The following is a 22,012-nucleotide window of genomic DNA, read 5'->3' as shown; positions in this document are numbered from 1 at the left end:
CCACCCCTGGGCTGGGAGCCCCAACTTCTATAAAGAAACAGGCTCAGTGAGCCATGGACAGCAGGCCATTAAGCAGCATTCTTCCATGGCCTCTGCATCAGCTGCTGCCTCCGGGTTCCTGCCCTGCCGGAGCTCCTGTCCTGACTTCCTTTGGTGATGAACTGCAATGCGGAAGTATAAGCTAAGTAAGTCCATTCCTCCAAGTGGTTTTGGTCATGGTGTTTCCTCACAGCAGTAGTAACCCTAACTAGGGCAGAAGTTGGTACCAGGAAGTCACAATTACAGTGCCAATTAAGTGGTATCAGCCTGAATGGCTGGGGCAGGGCTCCCCGAAGGTGGGAGATGCTTTGAATTAGTGTCCATTATACGGTACAGGTTCTCCCGCTAGTGAGGATCCACGAGTCCAGGAAACAAGGGATAGAAAAAAGAATATTTCCATCCACTAGGAATTTTTTGCTTCCTATTTCTGTGACCTTAAGTTCTATTGGCCTAGAAGTTTTGGTTACTGAGGGAGTGCTCCTGCCAGGAGACACAACGAACACGCCACCGAACTGGAAGCCAGATTCTCCCTGACCACTTTGGGCTTCTAATGCCCTCAAGTCATCAGGCTGAAAAGGAATAACAGTGTTAGGAGGGTGGGTTGATCCAGATTACCACAGAGAAATTGGATTGCTTCTCCACAATGGAGGTAAGAAGGATTATGTCTGGAGTGCAGGAGATCCTTCAGCGTGGCTCTTGGTGCTACCATGTCCTGTGATGGAAGCTAATGGGAAACTACCACAGTGATCCAGGCAGGATGTTTTCGTTCCTCCATGTCTTTATAATGTCATATAACACCAATTAAGAGAATATCAATGGTTATCATGTTTAAGTTTGAGACAAGAATATCCCTCATGGAACATTGCCATCTCTTCTAAATTTATATGTTTACCGCTGTATGAGGGATAATAATAATGCATTTCTGATTGTATGTGGGATGGTTGTATCATTTTAGGTTGTTATGACCTGGTTATTGTTTTTATATGGAAATTAATCATGAGGAGATATGGTTGTCAAGTTGACAAGGGGTGAACTTGTGATGGATACTTTTGGTTGTTAATTTGATTACATCTGGAACTAAAATCCAAAAATGGAGGCACACCTGTGGGGTATTTTTGCTTAACTTGAAGTAACTTCTAATCCGAATCTTTGAGGTAGGAAGCTATGCCTTTAATTCAGATCATTTGAACTAGGAAAAAACATGCCATTTAAGGCCATTTAAAAATTTAATTCCTCCCCCAAATTAATACCATTTTAAAATACATTTAATCCAGATCTTTAATCCAGCTCTAATCTGAGCCACACCTTCGGCTGGAAGCCTATAAAGGACATGGAAGATGGAAGCTTTTGCTCTCTGCCTGCAAGCAAGTTCATTCCTTCACCGGCCTTAGAGCCTGCTTCTATGGGATTCCAGTGTGTACTGAAGACCAGCTGAGACATCCAGCCTCATGGACTGAGAAACTTCTAGATTCTTGGCTTTCTATTCACAGCCCTCTATTGTGGACTAGCTGGACTGCACCCATAAGTCATTCTAATAAATTCCATATAGATAGATAGACAGATAGACAGAAAGACAGAGATAGAAAGATAGATATAGAGAGACAATGAGATTAATCCTATAAATTTTGCTACCCTAGAGATCCTTGACTAATACCCATCTACCCATCCATCCATCCATCCACCCAATCAACACAGAGCAATTGTATTTGCAGGGCACAGTGTGACATTTCAACACAAAGTGTATGATTTACTCACGATGTCATACCTATCACCCCTGAAAGTTATCATTCCCTTTTGCAAGGAACATTCAAAATACCCCATATGAGATATTTTAAAAAATAAAACTGGAGTCGAGGCGACGGCTCAGTGGACAAACTACTAATTGCTGTGCAAACAGGAGGCCCCAACCTATGTCAGGATCCTCAGTATATCTATAACAGCTGCTGCAACAGCCTGCGCCTATAACCCAATGTGGGGGTGTACGTGTGGGCAGGCAGATCTCAGGACCTCACGACCCAGTTAGTCTAGTCAAAGTCATCCCAAGTTCAGTGAGAAACTCTGCCTAAAAAACACAGTGGAGAGTGATAGTCGGACACCCTATATCAACCACTATCCTACATGTTTCTCCCCCTCTTCCCACTTCTCTCTCCTAAATAGAAAAATACAGTTGACTGCCATAATTTTTCCATTTTGCTATGCTTACATCCTCAAGAACAACTATGAAAGAACCCTGCAATGTTCATGAAAAGCTATTTCTTTCTGGTTTTGTGTGTGTGTGTGTATGTTTGTGTATGTGTATGTATGTATATATATATGTGTTTATACACACATATCTATGGATATAAGCGTGGTACACATTCATGTGTATATGAGTGTTCATGTGTTGAGTATACGTGTGAACGCATGTGCATATGTATGCTTGTATGCCTGCATGTGGAAAACTGAGGTTGATGTCTGGAATTTTCTATGGTTACTCTTGCACCTTATTTTTTTTTTTTTTGAGGTAGGGTCTTTCAACCAAATCCAGAGCTTCCTGGAAAAACCGTTATTTCTACTTCATTACTGAGAAAAGTGCTAATTTATATTTATCTGTTTTCCTTCTTGAAAATGAACCAAATTTAATACAAAAAAATAAAAATGTAAGTACTAGAAACAGACATTTTGCATAAGTTTTAAAAGACATTTTAATTTTTAAAAATGAGTAAGTATGTACATATGGTACATATCCAAATCTCCTCAGTAAGAAAAGAAAACATTACCATTTCAGAGGCTCAGTCTGATTCAAGCATATATTTAAAAAGAAAATACTGACACATAGCTAGAGGGAACCAAGTGAAATAGAAATACTATCCCACGGGGCTTCATGGACGACACTAACTACAGAGCCAAGGATGCACACTCCGTGCTCAGAACTATCCAAAGAAACCCGTTCTCAGACAACAAAAACTATGCTACATTAAATGCTAACAACATGCCTTACAAAGATTCTCAGTACTTATTTCTAAAGTTCACTTTTACTTGTGGCTTCACAGGTGATAAGGAACAGTAAGCACACCTTTAGCAGGCCTTGGACAAAGAGTCCCGATTCGTACTTAAAGGATGAGTCTGCTTCACATAGCCTGGAGCATTTCCTCTCGGCTGGAGTCAGAAAAAGGCACAACGTTCTCACTATCTAGAGAAGAAAAGATTTGGCGTTGAAATGAGAAGTTAAAAGACCACTGTTTGTTTATGAAAGAAACTTTAAATAGAAATTTTTGTTGCTGCCACTAAACCAGTTCCCAAGTAAGGAGCATCCCTTGCTTACCTGAACAGGTATGGTCAGAACACGTACTGCTTACAGAGGGATTTTGGAGCCAGTTAAGTTTAGGAAGTAGTTGGTAAATCAACGGCATCTCAAAACTTGTTACATTTGAATAAATATGGTTGTTCTCTAAGTGAGCAATATTCATTTATAAATTTATTTATATCAAATTGATTTGACCATGGAACCTTTATCTCAGTGAGAAATAACAACCTAATACATTAATTGACTTCACCTCTACCCATCAACAACCGCTTTTCAAGTGAGCAAAGAGCTCTGGGAAACTCATTTCATGCGTTTAAATGAGGGCAGCACCCTGTGATGCGAACGGACAAACTCGGTTACAATGAACAAGGGGGACTGTCCACACCTTCTACAGAAAGAACTACTAAATTTCACTTGAAACAAGTGCATGTGGTGGGGGTTTAGAAGTCGGGGACAGCAAAAAGAGCTGGTGTAGAGCGGTATTAGGGGACAGAAGAAAGCCATGTAAGTATGACTATGTGGGACTCGGACCACATCCAGAGATAGTTTGGGTTTTCAACTAGAGTAGTGCAACTTATCTCTCAAAACGAAAAGATGGAACACAGCTATTCACCTAAAAGAAGATGAAAAATGAAAAAAAAAATTGATAAATGAAGCCCAAACTATGGAGCCTTTCTCCCTTCATAACGCCAATCAAGATGTCTGCCCTGTGGAACTTAAGGCTTCCAGCATCTCAAGTGGAAAGCTACTTTTGGGGTCACATGTAACAGCTCCAAATGCCTTGATAAAATATAATGAGAGGTTTATTATTCTCTCATAAACAGTTGAATAAGAAACATAAATGTGGCAAATTAAACTTCATATAAGTACACAGGAAGGTTCACAAAAAAAATGATAACTCTATAAAGTAAATGCCATCCCTAACATGTAAAATTTTTGAAAAGGAAATGAAGTTTGTTACAATTGATATAAATATATATTTATGTACCTTTAGTGACTATAAAGATAGCTGCACACTTTTAGCACTAACCTTGAGGAAATATCTGATCACTTATCTTAGAATTCTCCCTATATGTGTGTCTTTTTTAGGGAGCTACCCTGAAAATGTAGACACACCTACATCCAAGCTGTTCAATTCTGTTCAATGCTATTCTTCCTATAACTTTCCTGTCAACAAGAAAATTGTTTCTGTGTTCCCCATTATGCCCACAGTAATAAACTCATATATTTTGCACATCACCTACAGAAGCTGAATGAATTATTTAACTTCCTCTTTTATATTATCTCTCTTTGGATTCTCTCAAATATTTGTCCTAAAATTTATTTACTCACTCTCTACTTCCTGGTTCTATTTACCAATACAGTTTCCTAGTTGCTCACATACCCTGTAACAAATGGTTTAGTAGGTAAAGTCATACAGGAATACAAAACTAGATATTGAAAAGTATCTCATTTAAAGGCCAGGCAAGGTAGTGCAGACTCTAATCTCAGTATTTGGGAAGAAGAGGCAAGTGAACTGTGGGGAGTTTGAGACTAGCCTGGCCTACAGCCCAGACTATACAGTGAGACCCTATTGCAAAAAACAACAAAGCATAAACAAAAAAACTCATTTAAAGGTTTTTTTTTCTCAAAACAATTTATGATACAACTGAGAGTGATGAATCATCAAAATTAAAGTGGCAACTGAATTCTTACACATTTTACCATAGTCATTTTTGTTAGAGGTATCAGAGTAATTTGGTAAAATTACATTGCCTCCTTATACTATGAGGCTATTTCCATTGCAAGCTAATATTTGAATGATAATTCATGACATGCTAGTAGTATTAAGTCCGATCTTATCTGAACCACAAAAGGAGTCACCTTATTTACTTTCTCCGCACTGCTGCCTACGACGACGGAACAGCCGCAGGTCTGCAGATGTGAGCTGATGGCACTGCAGGTTAATGAAAACATCCCAGGATTACAACTCCACAAGGAGAAAATCAGTGGGCTTCCAATAGCACAGAACAGCCTTACCTACAAACACCAAAGCTATCAGTATAATGTCATCTTTTATTTGTGCAAAACTGCATTTTCTAGGGGCCTTTCACAGACATCCTATTTCCTGAATCTTAAGACAACCCAGGGCTGGAGAGCACTTGCTGCTCTTGTAGAGAAGATCCAGCACCCAAATGGTGACTCACAACTATCTACTTCCAAGGAACCCAAAGCCCTCTTCTGGCCTTCGCAGGTACCAGGCACAGGTACACATGTGCTCATACAGGTACTCACGCACATAAAATTAAATAAATTTTACAGAAAAAATACCCCAGTTAGTAAACACCATCATTTTATAGTAATTTCTTTAAAAACATATTTGAAAACAACATATGAATGGCTCACACCAGCACACTATAGAGTGCTTCCAGTTCAAGCCGATAAGACCTTTTCTCCTAAAGATGCTCACACCAGGCATTGTGAGCTTAAAGAAAGAGAATGTAGACCTAGAGGTAAATACTTATTTAAAAAAAATACTTGGGGCTGGAGAGATGGCTCAGAGGTTAAGAGCATTGCCTGCTCTTCCAAAGGTCCTGAGTTCAATTCCCGGCAACCACATGGTGGCTGACAACCATCTGTAATAGGGTCTGGTGCCCTCTTCTGGCCTGCAGGCATACACAGACAGAATATTGTATACATAATAAATAAAAAAATAAAAAAATACTTATTCGCTTCTCATTTTTACAAACAAATGCTGGTGACAATCTGCAACTTGTGCAGCAAGATCAGCACAGGAGATGGGGCCCACGTGCCAAACACTCACTACTGCAGATGACACACAGGTACTCAGGAAGCATGGGCTGTTCCGCCTTCCACCCATCGCAGAGTAAATACAAATGGAAAGCAGTAGCTATGGTTACGGAGGGGCTGATGTGCCTGGCACTGTGCTAAGTGCTTTCTGTGATTCGCCTCATTCAGTGCTCACAAGGGACCTAAACAACATCTGTTATTGGCAGGCGGTGGAGATGCGTGCCTTTGGTCCCAGCACTCAAGAGGCAGAGGCTGGTGGATCTCAGTGAGTTTGAGGTCAGCCTGGTCTACAGAGCGAGTTCAGGACAGCCAGGACTGTTATATAGAGAAAACTTATCCAGGAAAACAAAACAAAACAAAAAATTAGACAAAAAAATAGCTGGTATCACTGTTCACATTTTATAAATAAGAAAACTGAGGTAAGCCGGGTGGTGGTGGCGCACGCCTTTAATCCCAGCACTCGGGAGGAAGAGGCAGGCGGATCTCTGTGAGTTTGAGACCAGCCTGGTCTACAAGAGCTAGTTCCAGGATAGGCTCCAAAACCACAGAGAAACCCTGTCTCAAAAAACCAAAAAAAAAAAAAAAAAAAAAAAAAAAGGAAAACAGAGGTACACCTTTGGGTGGCTTCACCATGCTGACCCAGTTGTAACCCCCACAGTTGTAACTAGTCTGGTTTGAGAGTTCATGCTCTTTAAGTATTAAATTCCACAGTTAGATAAAAAATACCAGTCCAAAATATGAATGATTTCTATTTCTAGACCTACAAAATTCACAAAAACTTATGATGCAACTCAATTTGATAGCTTTCTATGGCTTTTTGTTTTTAATGAGAAATACAAGAAACCAGATCCAAACAACAGGCCAGCACTTCTCTGAGTACTATGGGAACTCAGCCTTGTTAGACTGCGGAAGAGGTCACATCAGAGATGTCACTGTATGAGTGAACACAGTACACACGTGAGCAACAGTTCAAATGTGCAATGCTCTCTCTAAATAATTGGAGTAATAGTATTCTATTCATTTTTTCCATTAAATCTCATCATGGATGAACATTAATATTTTTATCTCCTTTACCAAGCATTCAGAAAAAGAAGTAAAATTCTTACTTGAGCAGAAAGCCTTCATGACAGCTGTCACCAATGTCGTCATCGTTGAGCACTGTATCAGCTATCTAAAAGGCACAGACACGCAGTCAGTCTGTTTACAGCAGGGTGAGAGAACTCGTAGGAGTGAGCGTGCTGACGTCTAGAGTCGACACGTCTAGCACTCTCATTATGAGCATCAAGAACACCTATAAAACGGTGCTGTGCACGCACTTTTCAGAAGAACAAAGGGGAAAGTTGGCCAGGCAGGTTAAACAACAATTTTTACAATGGGCCCCTCTATCAGAATCAGGGGCCCAAGCTCAAGGACAAGTCAGCATTACAAACAGTGTCTAAAGACAGCTACACATGGAAAATGTGTGACTGAAGTATCCTCAACAAGTGATTAAAGAAACTGCTGAATGAGGAGCTGGAGAGATGGCTCAGTGCTTAAGAGCACAAGCTGTTCTTCCAGAGGACCTGAGTTCAATTCCCAGCACACACATGGGAGCTCACAGCTGTCTGTAACTCCAGTGTCTTGGGGATCTGACACCCTCTTCTGGCTCCCAGGGCACATGCAAATAGCACACAGGCACATATGTAGGGAAAACACCCAAGCACATGAAAAATAAAAAAGAAAATAGAGAAAGAGCCCCTCCCACCCTCAGTTTAATCGGCACACTTCTCTGTCCAAAAGCAATGTATGCAATACCAGATCCTTCTAGAAAAGACTGGCATTTCCCCCTCTTCTAGGAAATACAAAATTAAACTTAAGTTTAATTTATCAGAACACGATTGAGTAAAAAAGCCTGTTTAGTCAGAAAATCCAGCATTTTCTGTATGCTTACTGGACTGAAGGTGATACTTCATGTGAACAGTAGTACAACAAAATTTACATTATTAAAACAAGAACATTACACACACAGAAACAGACACACACACATACACGCGCACACACAATCACTCAAGGGAATCCATAAAGGGTACAGATAGAAGCCGATGGCAGTTACATCTATTTCTTCAGGAACACTGTGTGACTTCATAGATGCAAGCAGCTCCATCACAGGAATGACTTCCCCAGTAAGCATGGGAATGATACTCTGACCCTGTATCAAACATAACAAAGTGAAGGAAATCACTGTGTGGGTGAGTCTGTTCAAATGGACGCAGAGAGTAAAACACCCTCCAGGGAACTGCTCAGAACAGCCCCAGACAGTCTACCACTCCAGAAACAACTCTCAAGTATTTTCATGCTCTTTAAACTTACTTTCATTCTCTCCTTTGGTGAGAATGAGCTATTTTTTTTTACTATCACAGGCAAGGATTAAACGACAATACCACAATTAGGAATGGTCTCCTTTGTAATTTAACTAAGACATAGAAGCTCTTTACATTTTCCTTTTAGAAAGTGAGAATTCAAGCATGAAAAGATGTTGAATCATTAGAAAGGAACCAGAGAGGCTCCTCTCAATATCCAACCTTCACATTCAATGACATGATCTACTCAAATGTATACTAAGTTACCACACAGAGTAAGAATCAGTAAGATAGAGATCTCCGCGGAGAGCTTGCCAGAGAGTGCTACCATTTATCGCACCTCTGAAACGCCGCTTTAAGATGTCTGTTTCCTGACATCCAGTTGGATGTGTGTGACGCAGGAGCGACACCACTTATGACCGTCTCTCCCATCAGCCTTTGATCACCTAAATGAGATGCTGAAGCCGTCAAGTGTCTGTCCGTCTCAGCTAAACGTATTTTAAAATTATTAATCACTTATATTTACTTCAGTAAGTTTTCTTCATTCACTCAGGTTTCATGAAATGATTATTTAAACCCCTCACATATATTTTAAAGTTAGAACCTGAAATTGAGGGCTGAGGATGATAAACCACTGAGTTAAGGATGAACAGCTGCCTGGCATGGATGAGGCGCTAGGTTTAATCCTCAACATACAAACAAAAATGCATTTTCAAATTCCCTTATCACGGAAGATACTTAATTCCTTTGGGAAATTATCCTAATCTATAAATGTCTATGTAGATATAGACAGTTTTATTATTTCAAAAAAATTCATCTTACAGTGACCTCCAGAATAAACTACTCATGGTTTTTGTTTTTTAGAGTAATTGTTGAAACATCTGCTTATAAACACAATTAAGACAATGTACTGAACAATGTATGCTAAACTTCCTTCCCTGTTCAGTGACTTTGTCAGGGGACGAATAGAAGGACCTGAGCTGGCGAGGGCTGAAGTTGTTTCTGAGCGCTGTGCCATCCCAAAGCAGTAGCATGACTCATAACAGAGCTGTTGCGAGCACATTACGTCAGCTGCCCAAACAGAAAGCAGAAAGGGGAAGTTTTATGGGCTTAGGCATACATAGCACTCCAGATGTGGCCTCTTGGACGTTCATTGTCACTATAAGTGAATGAAGTCTCACTGGAGAGCAAGAAAAAAACCCTTACAGGACAAATGCAGAAAAAACTGGCTCCCTGTGCTTCTCTAATTTGAACTTCTGTAGGACAATGTTTCCACTTAAAAATCTCTTTAGTTTATTCTCTGTGTACTTTTCTCCCACGGAAGGCGAAGACAACATTTTAAAGTAGAACCCTAAGAGCAGAAACTCAATCTAGTAAGTACAGGATTCTGGCTTTCAAAAACAAAATCTCACAAAAATGCAAAATTTTATTTGGTTCTAAATTCCCTGTGTTGAAATGACTCTCCCTTATTACTCCAGAAATACAGTTCAGAGGTCAGTGACAGGAACTTTATTCTTGGAGACCCTCTTACTGATCAGTAAGCAAGTAAAGATTAGACTTTTAATACTTTAGTGTCAGGCCTTGTCCCAGAATATTTCTTTCTTTTTTTTGTTTTTGTTTTTGAGAAAGGATTTCTCTTGTAGCCCTGGCTGCCCTGGAATTTGCTTTGTAGAAAGCTGCTTTGAGCTCAGAGATTCCCTTGCCTCTGCCTCCCAAGCGCTGGGATTAAAGGCCTGTGACACTACCGTCTGACCCCTGAAAAGTTAGTATTTACCATTCATAAGAGTATAACACATAATTTTGTAAAGGTCATGTGTATATGTGTCTGTGTGTTGCTAAGGTGTGGTGGTTTGAATAGGAATGGCCTCCAGAGTAGAGGCATGTTTGAATGCTTGCTCCATAGGGAGTGGCACAATTAGGAGGTGTGGCCTTCTGGAGTAAGTGTAGCCTTGTTGGAGGAAGTGTGTCACTGTGGAGGTGGGTTTTGAGGTCTAATATATATGCTCATGCCCAGGGTGGCACAGAGTCTCCTGCTACCCACTGATCAAAGAGTATGGTAGTGGCACACACCTTTAATCCCAGCATTCAGGAGGCAGAGGCAGGCAGGTCTCTGAGTTCGAGGCCAGTGTGATCTACAGAGTGAGGTCCAGAATATCCAGTGTTGCACAGAGAAACCCTGACTGGAAAAACAGCAAAAAACAAAACCCAAAACAAACAACAACAACAAAAAAGATGTACAAGTCTTTGCCTGCATGCCACCCACTGTAATAATAGACTACGTAAGCCAGTCCCAAATAAATGTTCTCCTTTATAAGGTTGCTGTGTTCATGGTGTTTCTTCACAGCAACAGAAACCCTAAATAAGACACAAGGGATCCAACTGGGGACCACACCATAGAGGACAGGTAAATATTCTACTACCATACTCTCAAACCCTCATAAAAAATGTGAAACAATTACTTTTTTCAAGTGCCATTCTGTTTCAGTCAAGCTAAGGAAAATGGGACAAAAGGCCTCGAGCCATGTTTAAAGACTGGAGTTCTACAAGGAGAAATAATGAGAGTGGGTGGCATGCCAGGGGGATGGGAAGTAGCCCTTTCCTGACGGGGATTCCCCTCCCGACACCCCTTCAGGGGAACTTGTCTGCCCCACACTGATAAGGTCTGCAGTGAACTTCTAACGGGGAAGCCATTTCATCACAACCATGTTTTTAAAACTCCACTGTTGGTTCCCTACGGTCATTCAGAGCCACAGGATAAACACAGCATTCCCTAGAGTCAGGGTTACTGGAAGCCTGCGTGGTGAGAGGACAGAGGATATTACCAGCAAGTTTCATCAATGAAACAGATAACTCTACCAGGGAATACATATAAATAGTTTGAGTTTTAAAACGGCCAAATAAGCCTGTAAAGAAAACTGCCTGCAGCTGGGTCTGAACCCTTAGATAGACACCTCATACGCATGCTCACTCCCTTCACACAGCAGCTTCTTCTGCGAACACAGCTGCAGATGCCTTTTCAAACTTGAATTGCACAGGTCTGGATCTGATGGGGTCCCAGTGCTGAGGGGAAGTGGATGTAAGGCCCCACCCCTATCCCAGAGACTATCTCCAATTGATAACTGCTCACAAATGAAAAATTCACTTTCTCCAGAAGTTTCACTGGATATGCAAATCAGTCGTAAAGCCAGGCAGCATGCCCAGCAGTAGACTGCTAGCACAAAGCAAAGTCAGCGGCGTCTTTGGAAGTTCTTTACTCAGAATGCCATAGCAGGGCTTTCCCCCCTTTATTACATATTATGGCTTCCAGTTTTGTGTTTTTAGTGGGATTTCTGCATATATAAATGTGTGTGTCTGTGTCTATATGTGATTCTTGAGCTTTTCCTTTTGTTCCTTATTTCTTCTATTTGTTTACCTTGTCCTAGTCCAGTTTGTTTTTAACTAATTTACTTTATTGTTATTATTACTATTATTATTTTAGAGGCCTATTTATATCCTATCGAGAGAGAGAGAAAGAATGGGTATGGATCTGGGTGGGCTGACAAGTGGGGAAGGTTCTGGGATGAGTTGAGGGAGGGAAAACCATAAGCAGAATAGATCATATTTTTAAAAATCTATTTTCAATAAATAGCTAAATAAATCTCATGTAATTTCTTACTTTTACTATGAATAAATGGTCCCAAACTTATTCTGGCAGATTGAAAAAGGGTGATCAAATATTAATTTATAGATATAATTATCTCTTTTTTCTTTTCAAGTCTTTAGATTTAGGCTGCAGAAATTTTATTCAGTCCATTCTACACAGCTTCACAAGACTTATTCGCTTCCAGCCTCCCTCTCAAATCCTCCACATCTTCAGCTCCTTGACGGAAGGACACCCCCTCCCCAACGCTTCCTACAGATGTACACAGTGGGGAGAGGTCATGGCAGCATGTGCAGTGTACTCTACCTGGTCTTCCATTCTTTCTGTGCCTTCCAACACAATTTTCTGGACATTTTCTTGTCTTTCCTAAGAAAAAGAAAATTTACTTTACCATATCCATTTGATGATTGTTTATTTCTCAATGCAGATAGGCTGTCATGTGTATTTCACAGGGAAATCCTTTCTACTGCAGGTGGGGGAAAAATGGCGACGAGAAACTATCCCAACGAGTTCATGCTCTCACACACAGCATAAAATATAATCAAAGCATCTTTTATTCTACAGTACAGAGATATGAGATAATCTGGCAGAGAAGAGTCCACATAACACCTGCAGCTTCAAAAGAAAACAATTACACACGATTCAAATCAAACGAGATCGACTTGCATCTGAGGAAGAGAGGAATGGCTGTTTCACTTTTGTTTATTTCTGGGACTGAATCTCACAAGGTAGACCAGGCTGGCAATGAACTCCAGACCTCTTGCTCAAGTCTTGAGCCCTGCGATTACTTGCCCGTGCTACTACCTGCTTTTCCAATCTTAATGACTTTCATTAAGTATGTCAGAAACAAGGAAGTGGGTCTGCAGCAGGGGTAGAGAAAACCAGTCTTAAAACATGCTATTTCCCCTTCTAATAGGTTAGTAGTCTTATAAAATTAGTCACGTGTTCATGGACTTTCAGGATGGTATTAAACTGGAAAATAGGAAGGAGAATTGTAAATATCAAGAGAAAACAAGATTTCCTTTAGCTAAATATGCAAATTGAAAGAAATAATTCCCTAGAGTCCATGTGGTCTATGCTCAGTTTCACAAAACTGGGAACGTGGGAAAGCAACTTTGCTACAAAAAGCTGTGTGGCTGATAGCCTAGAAAAACCTTTGAACGTTTATGCTTTCACACAGTTGTAAGAAAAAGAAGTCACACAAGAGAAGGGAAACAAAAAGGATTTAGAGTCAAAGTTTCCAAAACAAACTCAGACTAAATGTTAATCCCTCTAAGCCTTAACTTTTCACTTGCACTGGAGAGCCACTATCACATCTTCTATTACTAACGTGAAGACCACAGTCATGAGACCAGATCTCTCTGTATTCGGGAGACACAAAATAACCACTACCGTCTGGTTTTAGCTGCATATAATTTCCAACACGTAAATGTAATGGACTAGAAAAACACTTTCGATGCCCAGGTTACCATGGACACATAACAAGCCCTTACCTTGTGCATCCATATCCTTCCTTTCCGAATGATGTGTGTTAGCCTGTCAACACACACTCTGTGCAGTGGGAGGTAGAAACTAAGCTCTGTCTGTGGAAGGATAATCGACAGTCCGTAAGTGCTCCGGTCTCCATTCCAGTTGCCGTCAAAGATTAAAGAAACAATAATTACTCCTTTCTCAGATAAGACAAAAAACTTCACATCGATAGCCCCACTCTCTGCATTTCGAAGAATTTCTCCATTTAGAGTGTGGTTGGCGAGAAAAGTTATTTCTCCATCACTGAGAAGTACTTGTTCTGTCTTTGGAGCCCAAATGTGTCTTACTCTAGGACCGAGAATGTTATCCCAGTAAGCAAAGGTAGCTGCCAGCAACGGGGATTCACCACGCAAAGCAATCTCTGTCTTGGCAACGGCGGGAGATGGTGGTGGGCAGATAGTCGACATCCCTGCATCCCAGTTCTCACATTCTCCAAATGCTCGCAAAAGCTAAACGGGAACATACAAAAACAGGGATCAGGCTCAGCCTTTTAGAGATATCCATCTAAACCCCAACTGACTTAGAAAAATGTTATATACTAAAATAATGACTAAGCCTTTATTAGCTCCAAACACACAGCCTTCATACAATTCTAATGACTGGATATTTAGTCCCTAAACCATTTCAACTAAAGAAGAACCAAAGAGGAAGAGAAGGACCCTGCATAGGCAAATGGAACCTTTCTTGCAAATAGGTCCAGTTAGATCAAGATGGTCCACACTGGAGCAGAATGGGTTCTACTCCATGGCTGTTGGGCTTAAGAAGAGAGAGTGGGAAGGAGAGCGAGAGTGGAGAGCAGCAGAGGGAGAGGGACCGACCAAAGCAAGGCAGGCCAGCTGCAGGAAGGCAAGAGTACCACGGATTACTGGTCCCCACCAGATGTGAAAGAAACAAGGGGTTTCCCTGAAGCCTTCAGAGGATCATGTTGCTGACAATCACTTAACACTGGCATTAAGCTTAGAGTTTATGGAACTGAGAGAACAAACCCTTGTTACTTGTATTTTTGTTATAGTGTTCTTAGAAAAGTAATTATAAAACCTGACAGCAGAAATACCATAAAACAGCTAAAAAGATGGAAGACCAGAACATCAGAAGGAGGGCAAACAGCTCTGTCACTGTGGATGAACGCTAGCTACAAAGGTACCGAAGCCCAATACTACACTGAAACAGGGAGACAAGCACACAAAGACGTTAGTTCAGAAGGCAGGAAAGCAATGTGAAGGGCTTCTAAGCAGTTAAACTGAGCTGAGTTTCAGTTATTCAGAACACAGAACAGGCAGACAGAAGAGCAAACCGGCTCACAGGCAAGCAGGAGCCAGGGGGCCATATACGGATCTTCTTAAACACACTGCTCTGGAAGAAGAAACTCTACATACTATCTGTATAAATCAACCCATCCTTACAAGTACTCAAGTAAAGAAAGACATGTCATCAAAGATTTAAAGTGGAGAAAACACTATAACAAAATGGTAGGCTCTATATAGGCAGCAGTACAGGAGGGAGCTAAGGGGTGATCTGCGATAAACCCATCTCTTTATCTGTGTGATTACTTTGGGAGTGAACATTTGATCTGTAGAGAACTGATGTCCATGTAAGTATGTTTACTTGAATGTTTACCTACTGGGCTGGCAAGACCGTTCAACAGTAATGGCGCCTGTATTCAGTCCCTAAGATCCATATGGCAGACAGGCACAACTAATCCCCATTCTCTCTCTCTCTCTCTCTCTCTCTCTCTCTCTCTCTCTCTCTCTCTCATCTACATTTTGTCAAGAGAGTTGAGAGATTCATGCAAAGGAGTAACATCTATATTTAGAATGCCGAGGGAGTGTATTTTATCATATTTTGATTAGGCATACAGAACTTGGCAAACCAGTTAAGGAATCGTTTACTCGGAAGTTTTACATGTGCACTTTTAATTTCAGAAATTCACAGAGGTACTACTTACTTTTTAATATATGTCAATTTGACAGTCTGAAGAGACCACGTACTATATAAGATGTACAGCTTGTTTAAAATATTGAATATTTTGGATACAATTGGAAGAGTTAGTTTCAATGAGGGAATAGAGAAATGTAATTTGTGTTGAAACTGTAATGGCGCTACTGTCCTCATTAACAGCAGCAAACTGACAAATTAACTGAACACATGACCATAAGATGATATTGCAAATATACTTCTTTTCCATGCTTTCTTTTTGTTTGTTTAAAAAGGTGAATAATTCTAGGGCATTATTCCCAAATGAGAATAATGTGCATAGAAAAAGGCTTCCCCTGAAAAATGTGACAAGTGTAATATATTCAGAAGAGGACCTTCCACAGTGCATAGCCTCTGCCCAAAGGCAATTCTTCTCCTCACTGACACTAAAATGTTCTCTTGTAAAAGAATGTTTTGGAATTGGGCACACATCTCAGTGGTGGAGCCCTTGCTTAGCATGTGCAAGGCCCTGTGTCTCATCCCCAGCACCGAAGAAAGCAAACATTTCATGTTTAAACATGTCCCACAGAAATACACTCTAGCAGAATTCAGGCAGAACTTCTGTAGCACTACTAGCAATGAAGCTTTCAGAGATAAGGCCTTAAGAAATGTGAAAGTCCTATCATTGCACTTTTTCATTAGTTTAGAAATATTTTTATCTATCTAAAGCAGCAGTTTTCAACCTGTGGGCTGCAACCCCTTCAGGGTCGCAGACCCTACATATCAGATATTTATATTATGATTCATAGCAGCAGCAAAATTACAGTTATGAAGCAGTAATGAAGAAAATTTTATGGTTGGGGTCAGCACAACACAAGGAGCTATAATTAAGTCACAGTGTTAGGAAGGCTGGGAGCCACTGCTCTAAAGGAACCTCCTCTGAACCAAGCACTATCTGATACTTGGTCTAAACCTTTGCCTGGAAAACTGTCTCCATCTTCTCCCCATATTTATAGGATAATTAAATCTACCTTCTTTTTAAAAAGGTGACTTATTCTAAGCACAACAGTATAATTCAAATATTTCACCACTATAGAGAAAAGAAAAGAACTTCTTAAAGCAGGGTTGAGCCCCAGAGCACGCTCTTAAAGAATTACAGAAAAACTTTTAACCTGATTGTTAATTAAACTATTATCAGCCATTAATTTTACTTAGCCTTATTCCTAGTCTAAAGGAATTACAGAAAGGACTAAAGATCATGTTGGGTTGTTTAGCTTCAAATGCAGCCTGCTCTAAAATAGTACTTGCCTCTTACCCCAGGGAATGAATATCTAAATTGCAGAATACATATATGTGTGTGTATGTGTGTGTACACATGCTGTCCTTTTCTTTACATTTTATTTGCTATAAGGTGTAACTTACAAATTAGACACAAAAATATTATTAACAACAAAATATAACTATTAATAATGCAGCAGAATATTAATGAACTCTATGAATGTGGCCTCTTTCTGAAATGTCTTATTAGACTCACTCGCCTCCCAATATAACAGGCGATGACACACAATCCATGACATGCTGCGTGCGATGACGCGAGGGGAATGGCACAGGCCTTTCGGTACTGCGGACCTTCTGATGTGTCAGGAGATGATCTTGGATCACCGAGCTCTGACAACCCTGGTGGCTGGATGTCCAGAGGAGGAAATGGTTCAGAAGCTTCCACAGCTGAAAGGTCTCCTGTCCAATTCTTGTGGAAAAACGCTGTATTCAGAAGTTGGTGTCTCTTTTTAACTCACCCGTTTGTTGCTGCAGCCGTTACAGTCCTTCGGATGACTGTATGCTGACCTCCAGCCGAGCTCTGTGTTCCGTAGCTCTGTCCTTTAATGCCTTCGCGATCTAATATACACCGTTCTCATTCACTTCTCTGTCTCCACTGCAGGCTGTTTCAGTTTCTTCTTCCCCTTCTGCTGATTACTAAACACGTTCTTCTAATTCCTCATTTGTGAAAACTTCCCAGTAGCCTTCAGCATTTCCAGACATCATGCAGGCTAGCAAAGCCTTCAGCAACCTGACTTGCAGCTTCTCTCTTACGTTCTGTTTTTCAAGTTATGTCCATCCCTGCATTAGGGCAGGGACCTTGTGAATGGCTTAGTGCCACTGACTTCTAGAGAACTTTATGACTGATTTATTTTAATTGTGTTTATTTACTTATGATGCACATTTATTCTTATTTAGATATTTATTATTAATTATTATGTATACTTATGTAATTGTATGTGCCTGCCTGGTGCCTGTGGAGGTACCTGGGTTCTCTGCAAGAGCAAGTGCTCCTAACCACCGAGCCGTCTCTCCAGCCCCTTCAGAACTGTGGCTCAACTCTTTGAACAAGCCTACTGCTTCAGCACAGCGAGCTGTCAACAGCTAATCAGAACATGGCTTCCCTATTATGTCTTCCACCCACACACTCAACTTTTTAAAAGATATTAAATATTTATCGTGCGCTGTGGTTATCACGTTGTAAAACGAATTCAACAGCAAGACCAGCGTAACTTTCATCCCTTCTTCACAATTTCCCAGAAGCTTCAATCTCACCATGGATTTCAGTTGATATCGGCATAGCCTCCTCCCTCCATTTATGGGGAGCACTTTCACCTTAAGAGAGGCACAAAGTGGCTTCTCTTAGGCAAATCCAATTTACCAGTATCATTATCTCCTATGCCATGAAGCTATTATTAGGTAAAATAAGGGTTACATACAAGTGACCTGGGAGCTAACATGTCTACTGAGCAACTAGGAAGCAGGTGGTATATACAGTGTTGATACAATGGACACAGACATACAAGAGGAAGGGATCAACCATGTTCTGGCAGGACAGAGCAGAAGGTGCAACATAGCATTTGGCTGTTCAAAATAGCATGCTGCTTAGAACTCAGAAATTCTTTATTTCAACAATGTAATATTTTTGGAATGTAGTTGAATGTAAATGAAATCATGAAAAAGGAGAAATTACTATAACCTAAAAAAATGAAGTACTACAGAGAAGTAAAACTAGGGAAGTTGTAAGTATGATTTTACTAACACTTGAAGTTAGCTTTGGCAAAAATCCATATACAACTGTGGGAAAAAAGTTCAGTTTGAATTTAAAAAAATTTTAAAAGACCACAAACTCTTTTGAGGGAAGCCAGGATTCAAACTGAGTGAGATGGTGGCTTGCCACTTTATAAACAGAACGCAGGGTTTACTAGGGCTTAACCAACACTTCCAAAAGTAATACCAGTGTATTTACGGTAATAAGCACGTTAACAGTTAGCACACAGGCACATTTGAGCTTTTTCTTTCTTTAAACAGCTACCTTTTTGTAGGCTGCGTTTAGGAAGTTCTTGGCTTACTGCTACTGTGAAGGGAATTATCCCACCACAAGGCTCTCAGTTCTGCTAACAGCGCTTTACTTCTCCCATAAAGAGAAGCCGGGCCAGCAAGCAGCCTCGTTAGCCAAAGAGGAACTACCCAAGGCCTCTGTAAAGGCAGTGGACTACTGGGAAGACCAGCCTGTGTCATTCTTTACACGTTTATTTTCAATTTCAGTTCAGACTCATACGCTCACAACACGATGACTGCGCCACCCCTCCGAGTTGTCAGGCAGACTAACCTAATATTGTGGAACTATTCAATTAACATGTGGCTCTAGGGAAGGTGCAAAAGATAAAATCTTACTCATTCAACCGTTCTCTAAAGACAAAGATGGTCAACATAGCCACGTAGACTATTTTACCAACTTCTTAAGTTATATTGACATTTCTTTCCTGGAACATTAAGTCCTTGCTGAACAGTACAACCTGGAGTGCGGTCTTTGTTCTCCTCGTTTTGTGTGGGATGAAATAAGAGCACGGTCACCTCGAGGTTGTTTCCAAATAATTCAGAGTTTTCCCGCAGTGCCAATGTTCAGTGAAGCACTAGTTAGCAGTGTCTAGTCAGCTAGTTAACAGACAACACTAGTTCCTCCTGACCTACAGATTATTTTCTGAAGTTTCAGTACCTCTAGTAAACTTTAATACAGAAATAGTAGCGCAAATTTCCAGAAGAACGTGGCTTGTAGGTTTCAAACGACACATCGTGCCTTGCAGTGGGATGAAACTGCATGCCGGCTGCTCTAAGGCTGAGCGCCCCCCTTTCGTCCAGCACAGTCACGCTATCCATACTGTCTGCCACTAGTTACTTCTCTGCCCTCTTGGTTATCAGATCAGGTTCCAAGGACCGAGGTGCCTGCATCCAGGTGAGTCTTATCTTACTCAACAGGGGTAAAAGTACAGTAAGGTACTTTGGAACTCAGAGATTACATTCACAGAACTTTTATTACCGCACTGTTGCAATAATCTACTTTGTTATTAGTTATTTTCATCTCTTACTGGGCCTAGTTTGCTAAACTTTACCATGTGTATGATATGTAAAGAGGGAAAAACACCTATACTCACACGATAGTATATATAGGTGCTGCTATATACTGGGGGCCTTCTGGCATGTCCTCTTAAACACAGGGGACGATTACAATATTTCAAACATTCTGATTCCATATTATTATTAACATCCATGTAGTAAGGTCTTTTGCTTTCCGTGCTGTTTCTATATTATAAGTTTCCCGAGTTGACTAATGATCCTATCACAAAGTATTTTCCAGTCTCTTCTGGGGCCCTTTGTACAAAGTAAAAGTACTACTGAGACAGACTGTGTATCACTACTGGTGATGGAGAGAAACAGTGTGGGTAGGAATTTATCCACCTGCTGGGACAAAACTCTCCGGAGCCTAATAATCCCTGCATCAGAAAAAGCAATGTCTCCCGGGCTAAAGCACCATTTCCCTCCTCTTCCCTTTTCCCTCTCCTGGCCAGACAGACCCTGCGTGGGCAGACTTATAATCAGTGCGCTTCTCTCTCCAACTGATTACTATCAGTCAAGTGATGCCCAAGTCACAATGGTCACTTCCTTTAATAAGTCTGTGCAACCGCGGAACTGTGAAGCAACCAGGTCATGTCCCACAGAAAAGGGGAACACCCTCTCTAGCGCTGCAGCCTACGTTACTGAGCATCGGCAGGCACTCCATGCAAACTTCTGTGAAATTCTGCCAGCGTGCTGCCGGTCCCTACTCTATCCCACCAGCGCTTTCTCCTCCCGGGCGGGGACCCTCGGAAGATCCCAATGGGTCTCAGGACCGCCAGCGTTCTGGCTGACGCAGGGCCAGGCCCCTGGGGCCCAGGCATCTGGCAGTGGGGGCCGCGCCCGCGGTATTCCCAGCGGGTTCCCGCAAGGGCCCGGGAGAAGCTCGGGGTTAGGGAACGCGGGCCGACAGTGGAGACGAGGCCCATCCCCATCTCCTCCGCGCCGCCGCGGCCCCCGCAGCTCCAGGGCTCGCTCCGCTGCAAAGCCAAGAGAGCGTTCGCTCAGGGGACAGGAAGGAATTCAGCCCGAAAAAGAAAAAAAAAAAATCCCGCTGGACTCCAGCGCCGGCCCGCAAGCCGACCGAAGCAGCAGCCCCGCTCCGCCCGCGCGTCGCACTCACCCACTCGCCGCTGCTGCGCCTCCACCGCGGGCGCAGAGACCACAACCGCAGCCCGCTCCGGGCCCCGCCCCGGGACCGCCCGACCACGCCCCGACCACGCCCCTTTGTGTCCCCGCCCTCCAGCCCACCGACCTCCCTGGTTCCGCCGGGGTCTCTGCGGGCCTTCGCGATCTTCTTCCCGTTTGTCTTTGGTCACGCTTGTGGAGTCAAACTCTGAGCTGAGGCAACCGACACGCACCTTCCTCGCACACCCTCCCCGGGCTGTCTAGACACCACTCCCACAGAGAAGGAAAGGGCAACTGGGATGGCTGACACTACAGACGCCATCTTCCACGTGGGCGGAACTTGTCTCTGCTTGACGCGCCTCTGCTTCCTAGCGGGACACCGTAAGTTCCGGCTTCGCGCTTTGCATTTGCTCTGCCCGTGCCTTGCGACGCCAGTGACAGCCTGCGCGGGCGGAGGCTGATTTGCGCTTTCTATCTTTTCTTTCAAACGCAGCTCAGGACAGATAGTGCCACCTGCCATAGGGAAACCTGCTGGGCCCCAGAAAGCATACTTAGTGGTTTAAGTAGTTTTGGTTTTGGTCAGCAGGTAGTGAGTGCTCAACAAATATTTGATGAATGAGTGGATTTCTTTTCGGCCATATGACACAGTTTAACCGCCAGACGCTCGTGCCACAACAAACACAATTTGTAATTCCTCCCCCACTGTGCGTAGTCACTGCCCGTTCTTCTAAACGTCGTTTTTGCTAAACTACACAATGCCTTTTTTTTTTTAACTTGGGAAACCGCACTACTATTTTTGATGTGTAAAAGATTTTAATCTTTTTGGTTTGTAAAAATTTTTACTGTTTTTCACTACAGATGAGTAGCGTTTAAAATTTTTTCAGAAGGTTGTCATTTACAGAAAAAGACAGGCAT

General features: G+C 41.9%; 1 protein-coding gene across 3 annotated transcripts in view; it reads right to left on the bottom strand.

Moving 5' to 3' along the window:
• The window catches only part of C9orf72 (C9orf72-SMCR8 complex subunit), a 29,233-nt gene extending 7,794 nt beyond the window's left edge, over positions 1 to 21,439 (bottom strand). Inside the window, exons 1-7 of one of the 3 annotated variants that reach the window (XM_075971214.1) lie at positions 21,225 to 21,439; positions 13,588 to 14,073; positions 12,401 to 12,460; positions 8,208 to 8,303; positions 7,222 to 7,286; positions 5,189 to 5,261; positions 3,095 to 3,211 (exon numbers count right to left, since the gene is read on the bottom strand). In XM_075971214.1, the coding sequence (XP_075827329.1) occupies positions 3,095 to 3,211; positions 5,189 to 5,261; positions 7,222 to 7,286; positions 8,208 to 8,303; positions 12,401 to 12,460; positions 13,588 to 14,031 (855 nt within the window). In that variant the 5' untranslated portion in view covers positions 14,032 to 14,073; positions 21,225 to 21,439. Of the gene's footprint in view, positions 1 to 3,094; positions 3,212 to 5,188; positions 5,262 to 7,221; positions 7,287 to 8,207; positions 8,304 to 12,400; positions 12,461 to 13,587; positions 14,074 to 17,334; positions 17,427 to 21,092; positions 21,164 to 21,224 lie in introns of those variants that run through there. The other 2 variants (XM_075971216.1, XM_075971215.1) reach the window with 2 other exon arrangements.
• Between the last annotated feature and the right edge of the window lie 573 nt (positions 21,440 to 22,012).

Source organism: Microtus pennsylvanicus, chromosome 5 (assembly GCF_037038515.1).
Source record: "Microtus pennsylvanicus isolate mMicPen1 chromosome 5, mMicPen1.hap1, whole genome shotgun sequence".
Classification (NCBI taxonomy): domain Eukaryota; kingdom Metazoa; phylum Chordata; class Mammalia; order Rodentia; family Cricetidae; genus Microtus; species Microtus pennsylvanicus.
Note: the sequence above shows the minus strand (reverse complement) of the source record. Positions and strands in the feature narration are given on the sequence as shown.